Source organism: Rhinolophus sinicus, chromosome 5 (assembly GCF_057876585.1).
Source record: "Rhinolophus sinicus isolate RSI-liver-muscle chromosome 5, RSI-T2T, whole genome shotgun sequence".
Taxonomy (NCBI): domain Eukaryota; kingdom Metazoa; phylum Chordata; class Mammalia; order Chiroptera; family Rhinolophidae; genus Rhinolophus; species Rhinolophus sinicus.
The window spans coordinates 108939880-108962455 of record NC_142505.1 but is presented as its reverse complement, the minus strand read 5'-3'; the positions used below and the strand labels follow the sequence as shown (position 1 = coordinate 108962455).

General features: G+C 47.8%; 3 protein-coding genes across 11 annotated transcripts in view; 2 read left to right on the top strand and 1 right to left on the bottom strand.

Moving 5' to 3' along the window:
• The window catches only part of MMD2 (monocyte to macrophage differentiation associated 2), a 28648-nt gene extending 24137 nt beyond the window's left edge, over positions 1 to 4511 (bottom strand). For 3 of the 6 annotated variants that reach the window (XR_012489926.2, XM_019753657.3, XM_088798791.1), the window contains exon 1: positions 4376 to 4511. Coding sequence is in view for 1 of the 6 variants with exons in the window: in XM_019753658.3 (XP_019609217.1) it covers positions 4376 to 4422 (47 nt within the window). In the remaining 5 variants the exon portion in view is untranslated. The remainder of the gene's footprint in view (positions 1 to 4375) is intronic. The other 3 variants (XR_012489927.2, XM_019753658.3, XM_019753656.3) reach the window with 2 other exon arrangements.
• Positions 3712 to 12911, top strand: LOC148758307 (uncharacterized). The gene is made up of 2 exons (XM_088798790.1): positions 3712 to 4521; positions 4771 to 12911. The coding sequence occupies exons 1-2, from the start codon at positions 3918 to 3920 to the stop codon at positions 5151 to 5153; spliced, it is 987 nt and encodes a 328-aa protein (XP_088654916.1). The 5' UTR covers positions 3712 to 3917; the 3' UTR covers positions 5154 to 12911.
• A 4851-nt stretch (positions 12912 to 17762) lies between these two features.
• The window catches only part of WIPI2 (WD repeat domain, phosphoinositide interacting 2), a 29436-nt gene continuing 24622 nt past the window's right edge, over positions 17763 to 22576 (top strand). The window contains exon 1 of one of the 4 annotated variants that reach the window (XM_019753650.3): positions 17763 to 18051. In XM_019753650.3, coding sequence (XP_019609209.1) covers positions 17978 to 18051 — 74 coding nt within the window. In that variant the 5' untranslated portion in view covers positions 17763 to 17977. The remainder of the gene's footprint in view (positions 18052 to 22576) is intronic. The other 3 variants (XM_019753648.3, XM_019753649.3, XM_074313976.2) reach the window with 3 other exon arrangements.

Below are 22576 nucleotides of genomic sequence, written 5' to 3'. Positions count from 1 at the left end.
TTGCTCTACAGCCTTGAGCAAACCCAGTAGGGATAACTGTCCGTACTCACCAGCCTGCCAAGGATTAGATGAGATGATGCATGGAAAGTGCTTCGCACAAAGCCTGATGCGTGGTTTGGGGTCATCTCCCCCAACTCCATGAAGCCCTGTGCCGGCCTGGCCCACAGGAGGCCAGCCAGGCAGAAGCACCCGTGAACCCCACCTCCCCACCATCCCTTCTTCATCCACACAGACCTACTGAAGTCAGAGAAAGCCTTGGCAAGATGGAAGGATTTCTCCGACAGCCCCACGCATCTTAAGAAACTAACTTTTTACAGACTGCTCGAGTCCTCTCTGGAAAGAGACAGACTATAAATCACAATAACTGTGACATTAACAGCCACCACTTTGCAGCGCCAACTGTATACCTGTGTTAGATGCCTCACACACAGTATCTTAACCACTTTAAGAATAAAAAATATTTACGGAACATGTAACCTTCAGAATTTCAGAGTCCTGGCTAGAGTAGGGCTGGTTCTGAGTGGCGTTGCAGGAACAGCGGGTAGTAGGACAGGACGTAAATTGAAAGAAGGACTACCAGGGCCGTCTGTGCATTACTACCCCCATATTAGCCTCGTTTACAGGGAGGAAAACGGCTTGGTGAATACATCACTCACCCAAGAGAACACAACAAAGAGGAGGGCAGAATCAAAGCACAAGCTCCAAGCTACTGACACTTCCCGAGGATGCCTGCCGCCCACGTGGAATGAGCTGGGACCCAACCTTTTTGTGGCCTGAAGAGCAACTCCAAGCACCATGGCAAGACGGCACTATGGGGGCCATTCCCAGTGGGAGCCCTTTGACCTGGTCTTTGTAAACTGGGCAGTCAGTGAGAGGTACACGGACCTTTGACCCATGGGACTTGGCCAATGCCCAGAACCAACAAAGGATCAGGTATGTGTCCACACAGAGAATTCCCTGAATGCTGGTGTCTTGATGTCCCTGCAGTGTTAGTTACAGAAGTGGAATCTGGGAAATAGCCTAAGTAAGTGTCCCAAAGTGGGAAATAGTAAAATAAAGCAGGGTGCAATGATGAGATAGAATATTAGGTGCACATTAAACTGACGTTGCAAATAATTATGAAAGACAAGGGAAACAGGATTACAGCAGGTCAGGGTTTTTTTAAATTAGGATAAAGAGCTACCTACAGAGTATAGGAAAAAGACAGGAAGAAAACAGACCAACACATTTAACAGTGGTGATTTCAAGAGGGTGGTGACTGTTTCTTGCATTTTTATACCTATTTCCCATGATTTAAAAAATGTTCTCCAAGGAACACGGGCTGCATTTATAACCATAATGTTTTATAATGATCCTTGTCTAAAGTAACATTGTATTAAGCAAGAGAAGGGACCAATGTCTTTAGAAGTTAACTCACTTGTCCAAAGTCACACAGCCCGTACTCATTCAACAGATTTGGACTGGTACCTACTCAGATGCCAATAGCTAGTGGACACAGATGGCTGGACTACACTTCCCAACCTCCCTTTCAGGGAGGTGTGGCCACACGAGTAGGTCTCACCCAGGGAAGGTGAGACTGTGCTATCTTCTAGGGCACATAGAATTCAGCTTGTTTTTCCTCCCAAGTCAAGAATTAGAACATTTCCAGGTCCCAGAAGCACCCTATGTATCCTTCCCAATCTTCTTCCCTCCCTCCCTCAGAGGTAACCAGTAACCTGATTTTGCAATAACCTTTTTACGTACCTTCCCCTGCATTCCTAAACAATACAGTTGGTTTGTCCGTTTTTGAGTGTTACATTATTGGAGTCATACTTTCTTTTATGTTTTGCTATCACTCAACACATCTATGAGATGTATCCATATGGTTGTCTGCAACGGGAGGCCATTTTCATTGTGGGATACTACTCCGTCGTGTGTATACACACCATTCTAGCAATAACGGACATCTTGGGTGTCTCCAGCTCTTGCCTGCCTTGAGCAAAGCTCAAGAAGATCCTTGTCTGTTTCCCCTTGCACACCTGTGCAGTTTCTCTAGGGTAGCCGCCCAGAAGAGACTAGCCATATCTTAGGATGTGCACGTGTCCAAGTTTACATAACTGCTGTTTTCCAAAGTACTTATAATAATATTGTTATACTTCTCATATAGTGAATATGAGAATGGTATCCCACTGTGCCCTTATTTTGCATTTCCTTGATACCAATGAAAGCATGTTTACTGCTCATTTGTGTTCTTTCTTCTGCAAAATGACTGTCTTTTTGCATTTTCTATTGAGTTATTTGTCTTTTTCTTTATATATTCTGAATATTAATTACTCACTGGCTAAATGTGTTGCAAATACGTCCTTTAACTCTGTGACTTTTCTTCTACTTTCTTCATGGCATTTTTTGATGGATGGAAATTCTTAATTTTAATGTAGTCTAGTTTATCCATCGTTTCTTTTATGGTTTATATTTTGTGTGCCTTCAGTAATCTTTACCTACCATAGAGTCCAAAATATATTCTTTTATTATGTTCTAAAAGTTTTCAAGTTTTTTTAATTTCACTTTTAAATCTTTAGTCCATCTAGTTAAAATACAGAACTGGGTTATACTATTAAATTCACTAAATCACAAAGCCTTTATCAAGGACCTAATTTGTGATCTGCATGGTTTTACGGGCCCCACAATAAAGAGGGGGATGGGAGTAGTTCTCATCAAGGCGTTCCATTTTCTCACTGGTCTCCCCACTCACAGAAGGAGCTTGAATAAAGGAGCTCATGGTACAGCCCCCAGCCCAGCTGGAGAGAGCCCTATTCCAGTTACAGAGGGGGCAGCACCAGTGTCCACATCTAGAGGTCACTTAGATCAACCCTCCTGTCTTTACAGATCAACTAGCTGAGGTCCAGAGACATTGAGACACCTACCCAAGATCACACAGCTGGTGTGGGCAGGCAAAGGCTCCTGGTAGAGGCTCCTTAGATCCTTCCCTGCCTGTCTTACCTGTAGCAATAAGCCCGTGGCTTCTCTCTTCCCTTTGGGTGAACACTCCAAAAACTCACATTTCAAAACAGCACACACGACCCTTGAGAACTTGGAAAGCCCAAGTGACCACACCTTAGAAGACCCCACGGATTTGTGCAGCTAGCCCCCACCCCCTTCAGACCAACAGAAAATCTGCAAAAACTCATCCTCACATCCTTCCCCCAGTGTCCCCTTTCCTCATGGGACTCCCCAACTTTAGGAAAAAGACACTCAGAATGCCCCGACCCCCGCTGCCGGAATGGAGAGGGGGCCTGAGAGGGAAGGGCCAGTCCTGCCTCCCGCCTCAGTGCCCTCATGCCAGGCCACACTCAGTCAGGGCCTCTGGGGTCAGCTGTGTCCAGTGTGATCAGGACTTGTAGAAACTTCGGGGCACCAGGGACCCTCAACAATGAGCCACATGGATGTGGATATCAAAGGTGACACCGACGGGCTCAAACTCACCACCTGCCACTCTCCCGGGAGAAGAGCCTTGAGGGGGAGGGTAAGAGGTGAGGGGGGCAGGGCAGGCCTGGTGCCCCCTCCCTGCCTGGCAGGAGGAGAGGCCCAGGCTGCACCCCAGGACTGAGGTGCAACGTCAGGAAAGGGTTTTCACGCCAGCTTTCAAGCAAGCCCACCCCTCAGATTCTTAGAGGAACTTAGTAATTGTTACCCCCTTACCCCTGTCTCCCTTTAATTAGGAAACAAAGCAACAGGAGTTTGGCTTCCCGCTCAGCAACTCCATGGGAGTATCTGTCATCACCATTTTAGGAGAAGAAAGTGAGACTCAGGGGATCGCAGACCTCACACTGTGAAAAGGCCAACATGCACAGGCAGTTCTTCCTGGACCCTAAGCCTCAGTTTCCCCACCTGAACAGAGCACCTACCCACTCCTCCGCGTGCTATGAAGGAGATCAGGGATGGTAAAGGGTGGTGGGGGGACGGGCAGTGCGCGCTGGGGGGTGGGGGGAGTGGGGACGGGCCAACGCCTATTATCATTAACGAAAGCTCCAGATCAGACATTGAGCGACTGCTCTGCTCCAGGCGCCGTGCAAAGTGCTTTCCAGGGATCATCATCGCGGGGACCACAAGGGTGGGAATTCTCATCCCCGACTCCAGACCTGGAAATTGAGGTTCGGACAAATGAAGCGACTCAGGGCACCCCGCTAAGAGAGGGGCGCCCGGAACCCACTCTCTTCGGGTCCAGGACGCAAGCCCAGAGCGGAGACGCTGACAAAGACCGTGGTGTCTGGTTTCTGGTTTCTGCCGGCGGTTTGGGGTCCCTTCATCCACTGGAATGCTCTAGGCGGCGGGGGCAGAAACAGAGCCGCGGCCGCGCGCCCCACGCACCCCCCACGCCCTCCGCGCTCCTGCTCACCTCGCGTACTTGGTCTTCTGGAAATCGAGTAGCCGGGGGGCGAACATTGCGGCGGTTCCATCGGCGTCCAGCGGGCGTTCAGACAACCGGAACTTGGCCGCCCGCGGGGGCTTCGGGGAGACGAGCACCGGGCTCCAACGCAGCAGGTAGGCGGGGGGCGCGGGGCCCGAACCGGAGCTGGAGCCCAGGCGCCTGGAGCCGCCGACGTAAATCCCGAGCAGATGGTGGCGGGGCGGGGCTGGGGGCTCCGGGCCAATCGCCTTGGTCCCCGAGGCCCCAGCGCCCTCCCTGTGCGGGGTGGACCCCTCCTGCTCTCGCCCGGGTCGGGCGGGGGGCGGGGGGAGGTCTCCTGAATCTACCCTCTTCTTTCTCTCCTGTGTCTCCTCCGCCCGTAGGTTTTAGAGCGAGAAGGCGGCTGGCCCTGAGCTGGAAGAGAGCGGGCACTGCCTGCGTACCCGCCCTCGGCCCCTGCGTGGCTGGCCCCCGAGTGGACTTGTACCTCGCGCTTCCCCACCTCCATCGCCGCCTGCCTGGTCCCTTTGAGGCGCGACGGCCCCAAAAGATCCGCCCCGACTGGCCGCAGTCTCTGGGAAACGCCCCCTCTCACTCCAGAGACCATCAGGACCCCGAGACAGAGGCACACGCATTTGGTCGCAGGATTCCAGGGTACCCAGTACCTGCCCACGCCCTCTGTGTCCTCTACAAAATCCAGCTTTCTCCTTTAGGAGACCTTGGCCGGGATTCTGGGCTGTGGGAGGCCACCTACGGGAAGGGGTGACACCGTTGGGGGCTGCTAGAGGCAGAACAGCCTTCACCGTGGAAGGAAGGGTAGGCCCCTCCTTTCCAGGAACGCACCGCACCCTTCTCCCCTCCCGTCTGGTGGGTTCCCAAGCCCCAGCTCCCTGCCACTTTTTATAACAACGCTTTATTTGAGCTCCTACTGCACATTCAGAAAATCATCCCACTCACACCCTCTGCCCTAAATGCTGGAACAAGATGGAGAAAGACAAAGAGACTCCATTTAACTCATCTGTGCTCGCCAAGTGCTGGGCACCTGTGGGCACACACACCTGTTATTGGTGAGGACCAGAGGGGTTGCAGATAGATGCAATCAGAGACCACTGCAGGGCTGGGGGTGTGGCGGGGGAGGGCCGGATGGAGGTGGAGACCGGAGAACGGATCCAGGGATGTTTACAGGTAAAACCCACCAGCCCCTGTTGGTGGATTAGAAATGAAGGATGAAGAGCACAGAAGACGCTAGGTGACCCCTGGCCCTGCCAGGTGGGTACTGGTGCCACTTGGGGGAGTGGGACGAGACTAGAGGAGGAGCAGCTGGGAGGCGAGGGAAGATGTGACTTGGGCTTTGGCCAGGTGAACTTGAGGTTGAGGTTGGCATAAGTGGAAGGCCAAGGGATAGAGTGTTGTGGGCCAGAGGGTTGGCAGGACGAGAAGCCCGTCGGTGAGCAGGGGCTGAAGGGCTGAGCTGAAAGGATCGCTCCGAGCCAGGGGTTTCAAATTGCCCATCTGGACCTAGTAGAGCTGCAACTTGCAATTCAACAGCCACCAGCTTCATGCGCCTTCTACGTTAAGCAAAATGGAATTAAGTTTGCAGTGCAGTTTCTCGGTCCCATGAGCCACATTTCAAGTGCTCAATGACCACATACGGCCAGTGGCTATCGCATGGGACTGTTTCCAACATCGCAGGAGGTTCTGTGGGACGGCGCTGCACCAGCAGATCATGCAGTCACATTCAGGAACTTTTGTTTCAGATGTTTATGTACCTTTTGTGCTTGGTTAGGATGGAAAATGTATTTCTTACTGGGAGTCATGTCCCCTAGTACGGAGGAGGGAAAATGAGGGGCAGGACCTGCCCTGGAGCCCAGCTTTCAGGGCTCTGAGCCCGTGGCCCACACACAACTCCTGTTCTAATGGTTTCTCAGACCTCCACAGGTCAAAGTGAAACTGAAGCAGGGAAGGCCTGTGTTTCATGGCTTCTTCCCTGACCTTGACCTCTGTAGCCATTGCTCTGACCTCCCACCCTACCTCAGGCCTCAGCGTCAGCGCTGCAGCAGGAGATACCTGTGCCCAGGTGCCAGCCATGCCTCCTGCTCAGCCCTCAACCTCAATTCCCGAAAAGGTCCCTGCTGGCTTTGCAAAGGTGAAAGCCCCCAGAGGCCTGACGTACAGTGGCCCCCTCTTCCCAGGGCGTCCATGGGGAACCACAGCTTCCCAGAGGCTGAGGGAGGCACAGGTTTGGGACTGGGCCTCCCCAGGCTCCTGGCCCTGCCTGTGATAGACCTGCAAGCAGGCCCTGGCAGTGGGCTCAGCAGGGCTCCAGAGGAGACCCTGAAAGGAAACACAAGCCTAGAAATCGGTTTTCTTTTTCTCCGAGAGCGCCTAAGAAGTTGAATAAGAAATAACTTACTATTTTTACTGCCGGGATCCAGTTGTTATGGCAACCGAGGGCCTGACTCCTGAGGCTGGAGTCAGGGTTGGACTGTGTGTGCATGGGAGGAGATGAAGTGGGCGCCTGGGGCTCCCGCCTATGGGGCTTTCACAGGGCACAGGTCTGCCTCCGGGTTAGAAGTCCACCGCTGCTCACCGCTGAACCCCTTGCCCTGTGAGTGGTCCTGGAAGATTTCTCCCTTTAGTGTAAGCCAGCCTCCTGCTAGCTCTGTGGTCTCAGGCCCGACATTGTTACTGAAACATGGTTTCCCCTTGAATCTGCTCCATAACATGGTAGGTGTTGCTGTTTTTAACTTACAGACCAGGAAACATGACCGGAAAGCCACACTGCTGGACTGGAAATCACACCTATGTCTGTCTAACCCTGAAGCCCCTGCATTATTGAGCAGACACTGAGTAAGCCTTAGTGAGTTCCCGGCTCTGCAGAGGGGCCGAATGGGAAGCAGGCAGGTGAGATCTAGTGCTCCCCACCACCCAGGCTTCTCTCCCCCTCCCTGGAACCCTGACCACGTCACCAGCCTCCGCCCCACGAGGCCAGCCTCCGCTGCCTGTCTATCCCTGGGACCCCACTGCACCCTCTGACCTGATTCCCCTCCTCCTCTCTCTCTTGGTGACTTTAGCCTCCTATCAGTTGCTATGAGCTGGGCACCTACTATGTGCCTCGCAGTGTCTCGGAGCTGGAAGGGACCTAGAAGGCACAGTCCTGGCCACCTAGAGCTTAGGGTCTGTATGACAGAAGGGATACGAGACAATTGCAGATCATTTTTCGTTCACTCAGCGAATTTGAGTAAATGCCACATGCCTGACTCTTCACATCCATCATCTCATGAATCCTTCCAACAACCAGAAAAATTATTCCCATTCGGCCAACTGACAAGCAAGCAGAGACTTGGAGAGGCAGCTGGTGACAGGTAGAAAGGGCTGGGGCGGAGTCTCGAACCCAGGCTGACCTCACTCCTAAGCCCCTGCTCTTTTCCAGAATTTATCTTTAAGTGTCTCAGCCTCCTTGCTTGGGGCACACAAGTGGATGGGGGAGGCCATACCTGGTGAAGCAACAACCAAGGGGCAGGCCAGGTCTTGCGGGGGGCAGGCAGGGGAAGCCACTTTGCCTGGGGGACCGGGATGGGAGGAAGACAGGGAGGCCTTCTCAGCTGAAGCTTGTAAGATGGCTAGAAGTTAGCCAGAGGACAGGAGGCAGCCCAGTGAGAAAGTGCCTTCCAGGCAGAGGGAACAGCATCTGGAAAGGCTCAGTGGCATGGAGCAGCAGGGTGTGACTGAGGTCTGCTGGTTCCTGAGACCTGAGTGGGGGGGTCTGGACTCTATCGTCTAGACATCGATGGAAGAAGCAAATAGTTGTAATCAAGGGAGTGAGTGAGTACACGCCACAGCTCAGGAGGGTGTGACATTGGTACTCATAGAAGAGGGGCTATCATTTAGGGCAGGGACAGGGAGACCCAGCTGAGCTGAGGGAACAGAGAATAGAAATTCTGTGAGGCAGAACCCACATGTCTTCAAGAGGAAATGGGGGGAGGGTAGTCATTGGGGCGGTGCCCCAGTTTCTGGCTGAGCCCCAGCTTCTTCACAACAATGCCATATTCATCAAAGTGAAGCTAGCATCCACTATAAGGTGCACTTTTACATACTACTAAGAAACACAAATTACTGGCAATTAATTTTGCCAACATGTTTTTGAACTTCTTCAAGGATGCAGAAAAGTTCAGAGAATTGTACAGTGAACATATATACCCACCACCCAGAACGTACCGCTAACCTCTTGTCCCATCATGTGTCTATTCCTCAATGCATCTTTTTTCTTCTGATGCATTTCAAAGGAGCTTGCAGACATCCTGATAGACACTTCAGCATGCTTGTCATTAACTAGGGTTGAATATATGTCTATGGTCCTTTTTTGAGGGGAAATTTACAAAGAGTGAGTCATACAAATCTCAAGCAAACACTTGCTAATGTTTGGTAAATGCCTACATGTGTGTAAGCCAAACCCCTTTCAAGATATAGAACTCCAGAAAGTTCCTTCATGCCCTGTGCCAGTCAGTCCCCACCCCACTCCCAGAGGCAACCACTGATTGGTTTTGCCTGTTCTAGAACTTCCTATAAATGGAACCAGACGGTCTGTAATCAAGACAATGCCTTTGGTTTGATATCCTCTGATGTTCAGGAGAATGCCTGTGAGGTCCAGCCAAGTTGTTGCGTGTATCAGCAGTTCATTCCGATGTATTGCCGAGGTGTTTTGGGTGAAACGTGGTTTGTCTGGTGTTCAAAAGGAGGAAACTGAGGGTACTAAAGAGGTTAAAATTGCTTACCTCAAGTCAACCAGCAAACAGAGAAGTCAGGAGTCAAACCAAGGGAGTCTGGGTCTGGAGGCCAGTGCTCAGCCACTGAGGCACCCACCCTGGAGGTGAGGGTGGGGCTGCACAGTGTGCCTGAGTGAGCAATGTGTAAATCCTCCATCACCCTTTCTCACCAGTAGGGGTGTGGCAGGTATCTTGAATGCAAACATATTTGAGAGCTCAGATATATACACTGAGGCGGCCTTTTGCTTTCAACCTCGAGTTTATCCAAGTGGGTCTCAATACTTAGTTGGGGTGAGAATTACAATACAGGGTGAGTGTGTTGCTGTACTCTGTGGGTGATTGAAAGGATTTTTAGGGATAATCTTAGCCACATGTTACATTGGCCTTCTAGGCTCCCAGTGAGGCACTGAAGTATATTATAAAGCCAATGTTAGAGGTAAGGAAACCAAGGCTTGGAGAGGCTGGTTGACTTACTCAGGGACACATGGCTAATAAACATGGAGCTGGGCTTTGAACCCAGATCATCTGCCCTCAGAACCCAAGCTCACAACCACTTCCAGCTTCATAAGCATAAATAAAGGTTCTTGGCCCACCACCCTCAGAACAACCAACCATAGAGGCTTAAAACATGAACGAATCCATTTCTTCTTGATTCCAGTTATTATACTTTTCAGTTCTAAAATTTCTGTGTGGTTCTTTGTTGTGTTTCCATTTCTCTGCTGAGTCACTTTTCTGTTCAGTAATCACTTTTTTCAGTTCTTGAACATTTACAATCACTGTTTTCAAGTCCTTGTCTGCTGATTGCAACATCTGGGTCACTTTGGTTTGATTTCTATTGACTTTTTTTTTTTCTTGTAATGGGTCACATTTTCCTATTTCTTTGCAAACCTAGTGACTTTTTTTTTTATTGGATCCTGGATATTATAAATGTTACATTGTAGACATTCTGAATTTTGTTATGTTCCTCTGAAGAGAGTTGACTTTTTGTTTTAGCAGGAAGTTAACTCGACTCAAAACTTTGCCTCCTCAGTAGTTGAAATCTCTACTCAGTTTAGTGGACAGCCAAGGTTTAGGTGGATTTCATATGCAGGTTCTACAGCTCAACCCTTCTGTGGCTCCTTCCCTTCCAAAATCACCCCCCCACCAAAAAAACTTTCTGGATCTTTTGTCAGCTTTTGAAGTGGCTGAGCACTTCAACCTCTGACACTCCAAACCAGAAATGCTATAGGATTTGGGGAATGTCCTCATGCACAGAGCCACAAACTTTCAAATGTCAGTCTTTCAAGAGTCACTCCCGTTTCTGTCTGCTCCTGTCACTCTCCTGCACCTTCAAATAGTATCTATATCTATACCTATATCTTATCTACATATGTGTGGGTATGTATATATACACACGTACATGTTAAAAATAGTTTATATGTATACATATATATCTCAGATTTTATAACATATATATTCCAGGTTTTGTGACCTATGTAGTCCCGATTTTATTTTATATATGTGTATATATAACTGCTGGGGAGGTGGTCCAACCAGGCTCCACTGCCCTCTGTCCTCACCAAGAGCCGGACTCCAAAGCTTCATGCTTTGCTCAGCCTGCAGTGTGCTGGGTCCTGGCCTGATGGACCAGGCCTTGTCCAGTCGCTGCCCAGCCAGGGAAGCCATGGGAGGCTCCTTCCTTCTTCCAGGCTTGACCCACCCCACCCCCCTCCCCAGCCAGTTTCAGGTCTTCCCAGGAAGGAGAGAAGCAGCTCCCAGGAAGGAGCTTGTCACTGGCTGGGTTCCCAGGAAGCAGGCTGTGAGATGAGATTAGCATGAGAAGATTTATTAAGGGGCTATTCTTGGGGTCACAGCAGGGGCAGGGGGGAAGGGGAAGGCAGGAAGAGGCAGAGGGAGAGGCTGGGCTCCAGGGCTCTCTTGACAGTGGTCTCAATGAGTCTTGAAGGGGAGTTCTGAAGCTGGGGAGACACTTCAAAGGTTCCCCAGGGGTTAGTGAATTGGGCCTTTATATCCCCTTCCATCAGTCAGTGGTTCAGCTGCAGGAATGGGATCCCAGGAAGGCGAGGAATCCACTGAAGGGCTGACAGTCTAGAGGGACGCCCATCATTCCTGATCAGAGCTTCCGCTGATGTGGACCTTACTGCTCTGAAATGCCTGGCCGGCTCTACCTGGGTCCCTTTGACTCTCTTTCCAGCCTCCCACCTCTTCCTCCAAACAAAAGGCCCTTCTCACCTCTGCTCCTCTCCTCACTTAGCCGGGAATCCAAACCCTGAACTTCCAGAGCAGCAGAGAGCAGGAAGTAAACTGGGTGAGGAGGTGTGTGAGGTCAGGTCGTGGGTCCTTTGGTTTTTGTCTTCTAGACACCGCTTATTTCAGAACTGCGTGCTCAGGAGTTGCTGTCCAAACCCTGGAGCTGGAGAGACTGGTATCACGTCTGCGTTCACCAAGTGCCCACAGACAACATTCAGATCAAAACAGTCTCGTTCTCAAAGGGGACATTGGAGCTAGAGAGACTTTCTTAGAGGATGAAGCCAAGTTCAAATCCAGGTTCTCCACTTGGGAGCTTAGATTTAAAAAACGAAAACAAAAAAGCAGGCAGGTGGTATCAGTAGGAACCTGACTTGTCATAAGAAGACTACCAAACATCTTGCCAGAGGATAAGGTGACTTCTTCACATTGGAAAAATCCTCCAGATTTTTATTTAAAATTTCACGTGGGGCAAAGACAAAAATATCATGCTCAAAATATTTATAAAAACTGGTGTGATATGGTAAGTAGGTTTCAAAACTTTTGGTTTTGTTTCATACGTTTAAGAAACACAAAATGTAAAGTTTATCTAGATGGGTACTGCTGGATAATGCTTTTCTAGAGTGTGATTTTCTCAACATTTACGACTGTGGAACAACTGATCCTTAATTTTTCCCAACCCAGGAAGCACTTGGATGGAGAAGCAGGAGGTGAGGGCCTGGGGCTGGTCCAGCCTGACAGTTGTGTTATCTCAGACAACTCACACTCTCTCACTGGGCCTCAGGTTTTTCATTTCTAAAATGAAGGTAGCCAGCTCTAAAATTGTAAAATTGAAATACAACAATACCAAAAGAGGAACAAAGTTGGAGTAATCATACTCCACCAGCTCTGACATTCAGCCCTTCTCTCACAGGCCCAGCCCCTCGTCCTCCCTTGCCCATTTGCCCCACGTACCCACCTCCTGATTACTGGACACCCCTGATCCCGGCACCCTCAAGAGAGGAACCGAAGCCCAGGATCCAGCCTTGAAGGGTCCCCATGGGTCCAATGTGCTGGGTCTTGCTGGCCTCTTGTGGCCAGAAGTAGAATTACCACAAGTTAAAAATACCATAATCTGGGAGTCAGTTCTGATGGGGCTGAAGGTGGAGAACCCGCATGCTCGTCCATGGGGGGCAGGGAGAGCGATTAATGTAAATCAGAATAACCTACTTGTCAAAATTTTAAATGCATATGCCCTTTGACTCATCGACTTCACCTCTGGGAATCACAGATGAAGTCCTGCCAAAACCTATTTCCTCTAGTTCTAAGTAAAAGAGGTAAGAGGAACATTCTTTTTCTGTTGTTGTTTTAAATTTTATTTTTAATTATAGTTGACATACAACATACAATATTGTATTAGTCTCAAGTGTGCAACATACTGATTTAACATTCATATACCTTACAGAGTCAGCACTACAATAAATCTAGTAACCATCTGTCACCGTACATAGTTATTACGATATTATTGACTTTCTTACCTGTAAGAGGAACATTCTTATCTTCGTGTTAAATAAAACCACAGGAAAGTAATTAGCCAAACCCAGAACGTGGGGCCACCCGCAGGACAACTGACCTAGCCTCTTCAACAAATACCTGGCATAAAAGCAGGGAGTAGGGAGACTCTTGATTAAAAAGAGATTTTCAACCCATACAATGCGGAGCTGTTGTCCAAAGGGATCGACTGTAAAAAGATTTTCCTGACCCTCAGGAGAAATGAATCCCCGAGGGTGTATTAGATGATATTGAGGAATAATCGTTCATTTTGGGAGGTGAAATAACGGCATTATGGCCATATTAAATGGTGTCTGGAATTTACTTCTCAAACATTCCCACCAGATGTCAGGGAGCATGACTGGAAGAAGAACAGCAAAATGCTGACCACCACTGAAGCTGGCTGACGGGTGCAGAGACGTTTGTGCTTTTGTCTCTGCTTTTGGTGTGTTTGAAAATACATATAATTTTAAAAATTAAGTGCTAAAATGGAAACCAAGAAGACAGCTGGATGGAGACTTTGCTGACTGATAGTCAGGGAGGTTGGTTGGCCTTGGTCCCAAGGGGTTCCATTCAAACCAAGACCTGAAAGATGGGAGGTGGGGGTGGGAGCAGATGCTAAGCAAAGGGAAAGTCTTCAAGGCAGGAAAGAGAGATTGGAAGAATAAAGGGGCTGGAGAGAGGTGGTAGAGGGCAGGTGGTCCCAGGTGAGATGGAACAGGTGAGTAGGGGTTGCACAGAACAGGTCCTTGGTAGACCATGGTGAGGAATCGGATTTTATTGGGAAGTGGGGTGGGAGGAGTCCATGATCCCACTGCCTTTTAGGGTTCCTCTTGATGGAGGAGGAAACTCAGCAGTCCCTCTCTCCAGCAAAACAATTTAACTGGTGAAAATATTCAAAAACAATCATTCAGAATCTCTGGAAGTGCATACAATAAGGGCATACAGTAAATAGAAAACAAAAACATTCATTCAAGAAAACCGACTAAATCTGAAAAAGCAGCCTTCTGTGCTTTTGAGCCCCGACCCTGCATTCCCCCAGCTCTCAGCACCTTTGTCTCTGTCCTGTCCTCCTGGGAATCATTATGCATAAGCTTGTACCTCTGATGTGTCCCATGGCTCTCAGAACATCTGTTCATTTTCTTCGATCATTTTTATCTCTGCTCCTCAGACTGGAAATTTTCAATTGACCTGTTTTTAAATTTGCTGATTCTTTCTTCTGCCAACTCAAATGTGCTGTTGAGCCCATCTAGTGAATTTTTCATTTTGGTTATTGTATCTTTCACCTCCAGCTATCCGTTAGGTACTTTATGATTTCTATCTCTTTGTGGAGGTTCTCTCTTTGGTGAGACAGTCTTATCATACCCTTCCTTTTTTTCTGTAAATATGGTTTTTTAGTTCTTTTAACATATTTATAGTAGATGCTTTCAAACTTTTGTCCACTAATCCACTATCTGGTCCCCTTTAAAAGTAGTTCCTTTCCTTCCTGTGTTAGAACCATGCTTTTCTGTTTCTGTGTGTCTCATGTGTTTCTGCTGAAAACTTGACATTTAAAATAATATAATACAGCAGCTTTGGAAATCAGATTCCCCTTCCCACCCTGGGGTTTGATGTTCCTATTTTTTGTTTGTTTAGTGAGTTTTGTGGACTAATTCTGTAAAGTCTGTACTCTTTGTCGTGGGCAACCACTGAAGTGTTTGTTCAGTCATCTTAGTGGTCAGCTAATAACGGGACGGAGGAATGCTTTGGGGTATGCTTCAACATTCCAGCAGGATTTTGCAACTCTGCTTTGGTCTTCACTTCCTACTTATTCAGGGCCTCAAAGTCTGCCAGAGGTGAGATTTTAGGGTCTTCTCAGGAATTTCTTGGGCAGGTGCACAGTCTTGTACATACACATAGCCCTCTAGATTCTCAGGAATATGCTAGGAACTTTTCAAAGCCTCTTATGGCTATCTCATTCCATTGCTAGTCCTTTTATCTCATTCTCTAGTTAGTCCTTTTAAGATTTTGTTTTGTTTTGTTTTGTTTTTTGTTTTGTTTTGTTTTGTTTTGATGAGTTTCTTGTTAGCCCCACCTGGTAAGCCTGCCTCAGGCAGTTGCAATATTAAACAATTGCTACTGATTGTTTTGGACAAATGTCTTGGGGATAGGGTTACCCACAAAGATATTGGGAAACTCTTAGATCAAATAAAGACAACTTTTCAGACTGGAGTTTTTCAGCAAACTGCCAGACAGGTCAAATAGTGACCATTCTCTAGGGATGGGGCTTTTGGGAAACTCCAAGGCCATTACGCCCCTTCCAGTGGCTGCTAGGCTGCTTGTTTTCACATCTATCACAGATGCAAGGCTGCTGGTTTTCAAGGCTACCACAGATCTTGAAGAGAGTGATGGGATTAGGGCAAACTAAAATGCCACAGAGCTCAGTTTTTATTGAGATTTAGCTATTTTACTTGGAAACTGCTTCTCAGATTGCTGCAAGCCTTTAGTTAATTTCCGTAGTTCTGACACAATTGATTTTGATAATTTTTGTCCTTGTTCTCTGCTTTCATGGAGGAATGGTTTTCAGAGATTCTTGCTCCACTATCCTAGAAGTACTTCCTCCCATCCATTCAATCTTCATTCTCAGGAGGTGAGTTATTTTAGCCCTTGTTATTATGGAGGAAACTGATGCTCAGAGAGGTTAGGGGATTTATCTAAGAACACATACCTTGTGAGAATCTGAGCCAGGATTTGAACCTTAATAAGCCCATCCGATTTCAGTGTTCCCTGTATTCCGACCTCTTCCCTACTGCCTCACCTCATGCAAAGTACAATCCTCCACCCTTTCGCTCCAGTCCTGAGTTCCTTCCTCCATGCCATTTATCCCACGAGTTTATTTAGGAATTTGCCTGTGGGAGGATTGCTCATCTCTGAATGTTGTACATAAGAAGAATGCTTGAGGAATGTTCTAAGTACTTGCAAATGATGGCTCTGCTCAGACGTTATAAGGAGGAAGGGAAGCTCTTCTCTCTGGCATTAGCATCAGGCCATCACGTGGAGGAATTCTGAAGTGATGATAAAAGAATGCTCCTGAGCATTCTTCCTGCACCGCACACCATCAGGAGTATGAGCTCAGATTGTCCTCAAGGTGGCCTGGGACACAAGGATGCATTACTGAGTCACACACAGGTCAAGTTCTCTGGCACAAATCCAGCCTACTCGCCAACAACACTTGTCTATGGTTTCTAATAAAACCCTAATAATAAAGCAGTGAAACAAAAACTGGATGAGTGGGCAGCAGCAGGCCTCAGCCCCAGTCCATCTGGCCACCAAGAATGGAGGCCCAGAGTTCTGTTCTTCAGGCACCAAGTTCTCATCATTCAAGTTAATGGGAAAACAGACAAAAATCCTCCCTTCATGGAGCTTGTGTTATAGTTGGGAGGGGACATTATATGGTCTATTGGAAGGTGATAGGTAGAAATATAAAGCAAGAAAAGGGATAGAGGAAGTGTGGAGGTTACCATTTTCAATAGGGTTATCCAGGTGTCCATACCAATTCTCTTCTGACCAAAAATTTACATTAAGGTGAAGGACGTTTGCCAATGGGCTCATGCCCTTGGAATTCGCCATCCTTAGCATATGCTCTGTTACCCATAGAGATGGTAGAATGGCCTGCTGAAGACTCAGTTGTGATACCAGCTAAGAGATCACACCCTGTGAGGTTGGGGTGTTATTAGACGATAGACAGTACATGCCTACAAACTAGAAGTGGAAGTGGTAGTGTTTTCCTTTCATATTACATCTAATAATCCACTTAAGAAATTTTTGTTTCTATCCACACAACCCTAGGTTGACTGGATTTTGAGATTCTAGTACCCAAAGGGTCCCCTGTTACGCCAGGGAAGAGTCGTGGTCTGGTAAGTTGGAAACTCAGTCTACCCTTTGGCTATTTCGGTATCTTCATTTGCTAAACCAATAGAGAGAAGCAGTTACTATCCTAGCGGAATAATAGACTCTGATGAACAAGAGCAAATTGGGTGGCTTTTCAAAAGGAAGTCAAGGAGTGTGCCTAGAACCCAGGGGATTGACTCAGGCACCTCTTCGTGTGCCTCTGCTCAATAACAACAGTCCATAGGAACATGTGCCAGCGGATAGAATCACGAAAGACACGGCCCTTGTCCGGTGTCTTGATTTCAGTGGTTGGCTATCCAGGCATTTACATTTGTATATTTATACATTTATATGAGACTCCACATATCCTTCTCTGACTGCACAGTCCCTGTCCCTTCATTTAGGTTAAGTGATCTCATTATGTTCTCCTGGTCTCCCGCCTTTGTCACTGTGTTTAAGTATCTCACCACCGTAACTTCCGAGGGAAAGGAGGCCCATTCTGCTCACATTGCAGGTGCTTCCTAAATATTAGCGAACAAATGAATAAATGTTAGGTGGACTCCTCTCCTAGCGACCCAGAAAGCGTGAGCCTTGGAGAAACAGTGTTTCCCTTTTCAGATCTAACACTCGGTAGGATTTGAGCCTCAATTTTCAAATCTGTAAAATTAGTGTGCAATATTCTCCGCATAGGCTTACGATAGCATCAAATAAGATAATGCCCGTGAGTATTTTGAATAATGCTCGGCACATAGCCGACCTTTTTAATATTAATAAAATGTTGGGGGGGGGGTCCCCGAGCGCCTACTCTTTCCCTTGCGCATGCGCGGCGCTCGACGAGCCCGCAAACCCTGCCCATCACGCCCCCGCGCGTCCCCACGCGTGCGCGTGCGCAACCGGAACTCTAGTCCGGGCCAGAGGTGAAGGGGCGGGACCTCCGCAGGACGCCTGCGCCGTGAGAGGCCGTGTGCCGAAGGGGTGGGCTGCGCAGGCGCGCGGGGAGCCCCGGCTCCGGAGCATAAACAAGAGCGGGGTCGGGATGAGGCGGCGGTTGATCCTCCGGCGGCGAGCTGCGGTGGCCCCGGCGGCGAGCGGGAACCGGCGCCGACCCTGAGCGCACGCGACCCTCTTCCCGCGCGCGAGCCCCAGGTCGGGCTCAGCCGCCCGCCGCGCGACCACCATGAACCTGGCGAGTCAGAGCGGCGAGGCCGGCGCCGGCCAGCTGCTCTTCGCCAACTTCAACCAGGACATCACGTAAGGCCTGGCCGGGGGTCGGGGCCGGGGGTCGGGGCCGGGGGTGAGGGCCGGGGTCGGGAGCAGGGCGGGCGGGCGCGTCCCCAGCGTGGGCCGGGGCGTAGAGGAAGGGGCGCCCTCCCTAGGGACCCTCTGGGCGCTGCCCTGGAGTGACGCTCCCGGGCGGGGACAGGGATGGAGACGAGGCGTGTCACCCACCGACTGGAAAGCTTTCTGGTTCTGACCCCACTTCTCACCAAGTTGGCCTGAACTTTGTGGCGTGACCTGTTGTCGCGGCCCCGCTAGCGCCGTGGGAGTGGGTTTCTGCCTTATGTTCTGCCTCCATTCGTCCTCAGCTCTCTTACCCCAGCCTTTTCTTAAGGCCCTTCTCCTGTCTCATCACCTGGGGACCCCTTTCCCCGTTTTCCTTTCTTCATGTCTTGCTGTTCTTTTTGTCAGGAAACTTTGATGTCCTCCCTGGACGAGAAACAGACTTAGCACTAATCCTGGCCTCCGACCTGGGCAGAAACTGAGCCAAAGGGGCTGTGACAGAGAAATGCCTGAGGAGTCTTGGTGCTTCGGGGCACGGGCCGTCCTTAGGGGCCGAGGGGCCGTTGATGCCGCCCCACGGGTTGGGAACGCAGTTGGCAAAACACCAGTTTGCAGCCAACTCTTCAGAGGCGGTTTGGTGACCTGTGAGGATAGTTACTAGATGAGGTTTCTGGAGCAAGGATGAGTTGTGGGACTGGAAGGGAGCAGAGCCATCTTGGGAAGTGAGTAAGAGGAAGTGATGTCAGAGGAGGCGGCCTGGGTCCCTGGCTTCCCACTGGAGTTGGTGGAGTTGGTGCAGGCTAAATGGAATCAGCACCGCAGAAAAATGAGGTGTTTCAAAATGAAAACTTGGGTGTAGAACGGCACAGCCCGGGTGGGTGGCGAGCAGCGGGAGCTCGGTGGCACCTTCCCACAGTGAGACGACCAGTGCAGATGGCCCCGCAGTGGGACGGTGTTGGGCGCTGGAAGAGGGCAGGTCCCCATTCCAACTGCAGATGAGGAGAGCGAACTGCACAAAGGTTCAGAGCTGTGCCTGGATCTCACAGTCAGTTAATGGCGTGGGGGCAGCACTAGAACCTGTTTCCTGAATTCTCTCCACTCTGCCACGCTGTTTCTCCTACCTACGGAGTAGGATTTTCAGGGAAGTGAACTTAGAAATCATACTGTAGCAGTACGACTTGAAGATTACATCAACCAAATACCATAAGTGGTCTATGTGAACAAAGGCTGGTACAGCAACAACAATTTGGACAACCTGTTGCAGCTGGTTATAATTGGGATGGACTGTATTATGTTAATCCAGGTAGAGAATAGCATATTTCAAACCAACCGAGATTTAGTTTTTAAGCCCTTAGTATTTTGAGACCAGTAAGAAATGGTAGCTTGATGGGGTTTTATGTTTCATATAAATTAGAGAATTTCCAAAACATTTTCTACCGTTCTTTCAGGTTTTCACTTTTCATCATTTAGTTGAAAGGAAATCAAATGAGAAAGCATTCTCTTTTGCTGTTATTTCAAATGGACTACCAAATTCCCTGTGTAATAGAAGAATGTTCCTCTGTCTGGCCTGGAAAAAATACCTTTTCACACTTGGAAATCATGTGCTTCCCCACTCCTCTGTGAGTCCTGAAGTTATTAGGTCAAGAGAAGATTTCTGTGTCGTAATTTTGACTTGCCAAAGAGACCTTGAAGAGACCTTGATATAACATGAACATAAATTGTAAGGAATACTAAGTTAGGATTGCACTAAAAGTTTATTAATTAAAATGACCATAATTTGTTTAAAATCTATACTTGAAAGAAATACCGAAGTTCCTGGAAAAAGGGTTGACAGTTTACACCTTTTCCTCCCTTGCCCATCTCCAGAATTTATTTTAGTAGAGGAACACAGTTTTTCGCCAAAGAATATTGGTGTAGGATCAATATTCACTGTACTTAAGTGAGAAAGCCTGGAAGCCGTTTCAGTTAATAGCATACATGTACATTATACAGTCATGCTTAACAACAGAATATTCCTTGCGTGCCAAACTCTCTCAGTCCTGCCTTTCTTTTTTACTAGTAATGGTTTCAAATATCGTATTTTTTTCTGTGATTCTTAATCCTAAGAGTATGAATAAGGTTTATTTTTTACCGTTTGTTTTTGTTTTGTTTTGTTCTGTTTTTTTTAACTAGAGCAGTGAAAAAGTCACCAAGAACAGCTGATCTCGGTCATCTTGCTCTTGCCTGGTTAGTTCCAATCCTAGTTTCTGAAAGTAACACTTTGGAAGGCTTATACTGGAGGAATTTTTGGTGTTTTTGAAATTGAAGGTAACATACTAATAAGTCCCAGCGTATTGCTTGCACCTCAAATGGAAATATCAGGAACTGAATTTTTCCAGTGGATACCAGTCAGCTTATGGGAAGTGATTTGGCAAAGTCTATTTAAGCTACGTTTCTAAAAGGGACGGAATAAAGAAAGGGACTTGATTTTCCAAGACTTCTGTTTGTAGAATTGATGTGAGTGTCCAGAAAAGCGATGGGTATAGAGACAATAAAGAGACACTTGTCTGAATTTACTGCTTTCTTCAACTGAGTTTCTTCTAGGTGACAGGAATTGTTCTGGGAAGGTCACTTCTCTCCTTTTCCTCATCGGTAAATTCAGGGGTTTGGGAATAGATGGTTTTTAAGGACCTTCCGACCTTAAAGATTGAGGCCATTGTGCCTGCTGTGTAGCGGGTGTTTGAGGAGGCTGTTGTGCAACAGCCTTGGCCAGTGGGAAGGAGACTGGTTAGTGGTCAGGACTTGGTGTGACCCGTGGGATCCATGATCAGAGAAGGATTCGGTTTAGGGGCAAATGATGAGTTCTGGGTTGGATACCAGTTGAGTGTGAAAGGCCCTGGGGACCCCCCCCCCCCACCCCCCCGGAAGCTGGGTTGGCCATGAGTGAGCTGGAGGGAAGGGTCTGTTGTGGCCATGAACTTACTAAGTAGGACTCCAGGTCTACCAGGCTGATTGTTTTTATGGGTGTGGCTGTCTCCACTTAACCCTACAATTTCTAACCTCTTTAATGAGGAAGGTAATAAAAAGGGAAAAGCCTTTAAGATTGATCATTGGCAAGAGAGTAAAGAAAAGTGAGTTAAAAAGATCTGATTCACATTTTTGCTTTTTTTCCCCCCAGTAGAAATCACTGTCTTTCAGATATTGAACACTTCAGTTTAAATTCAGTGACAGAGACTTGCAGTTAAAGGTGGTGGATCAGACACAAGCATTTTACTTTGGCTCCCTCCCAGAAGCCTAATAAAATGTTAATCAATAAAATATCAAAACGATGTTTTAAAGGGCTCAAACCCATAGGATGGGAGGATGAGAAAGACGAGGGACACGCAACAAAATTTTGGAAACTAGCAAGTGGTAAAGGAAGTGGATCCTGAATTGCCAGTGGAGAAAACAGGACTGACCAACTTTGTTTAAACCACAGAGTCCCCAGAAGGCTCAGGATTGGCAGTCCAGGGAAGCTCTAGCAGTGGAATAAAGGGGGGTGTGCAGTGAAAATAAAGAGGATTGGCTCCAAGTACGTTTCAGAAGCAGTCACTCTCTGCCACCCCAGGAAACACTTAGGCCTGCCTCCACAGGGTACGACAGGGTCTCTGCATTTTTGACCCCGGACATTGAAGGCAGGAGTGTGGTAGTAAAATGAGGGATTAAGTAAGTGTATCCTTTGTTCTGTTATGGTTTGCTAGTTTTTCCTTTGTTAGTAAAAGATTTTCATTGTATTATCTTTAAAAAACTTACCACATGAACATTTGTTGGAGAATAAGATTATTAGTGGAATCTCATACTTAACCTGTTACTGTACCTCTCCCATTAAAATGCCATTGTATGGTCAGGCGAATCATGAGAAATTATTAAAAGCAGAGTCTCTAAAGAGGGGTGTGTGAACCTGATTGTTGATTTTGAGCTGAGACTATTAAACCTGTTTATATTTAATATCACCCTTTAAAAATGTCTGCCTTTATTGGTAAAATATGTACTCATACTCTACCATATACACATATCAAAAATAATTGCAAGATTTTTGTTTACATTTCCTACTGATTGGGGTATACAATCAGTTTTGTAAAACACGCAGTTAAAATTCTAGCTAAGGTATTTAATATCCTAAAGGAGTTTCTGAATATCTGAAAGAACATCAAAGTTCTGATGTTTGATCAACAAAGCCCAGTTTTAACAAATTCTGCCTTTTTGAAGCACATCTGAAACCTGGGTATATCAGCATCCAGGTTCTCATTAATTAATTAAAGCTCATTATTTTGCCCATGGAGGAAGCCCCCTCTAGACATACTAATAAGCTTGGTGATTTGGTTTTGAAGTCAGCAAGAAGAAAGGGAGAGGGGCTGTTGATGATAGGATCACAAAGAAAAGTGACAACTGTCAGCAAAACAAAAGGTGCAAAATACTTTTATAAGCTCAGTACTACAGCCTAGCCATTTGATAGGGGTCCACAAAACCCAGAACT

Bases quoted from the DNA above. Each gene is read 5' to 3' on its own strand.
- LOC148758307 (XM_088798790.1), top strand. From the start codon at position 3,918: ATGGTAAAGGGTGGTGGGGGGACGGGCAGTGCGCGCTGGGGGGTGGGG. The intron at 4,522-4,770 runs GTAGGCGGGGGG...CTCCGCCCGTAG, and splicing joins ACCGGGCTCCAACGCAGCAG to GTTTTAGAGCGAGAAGGCGG.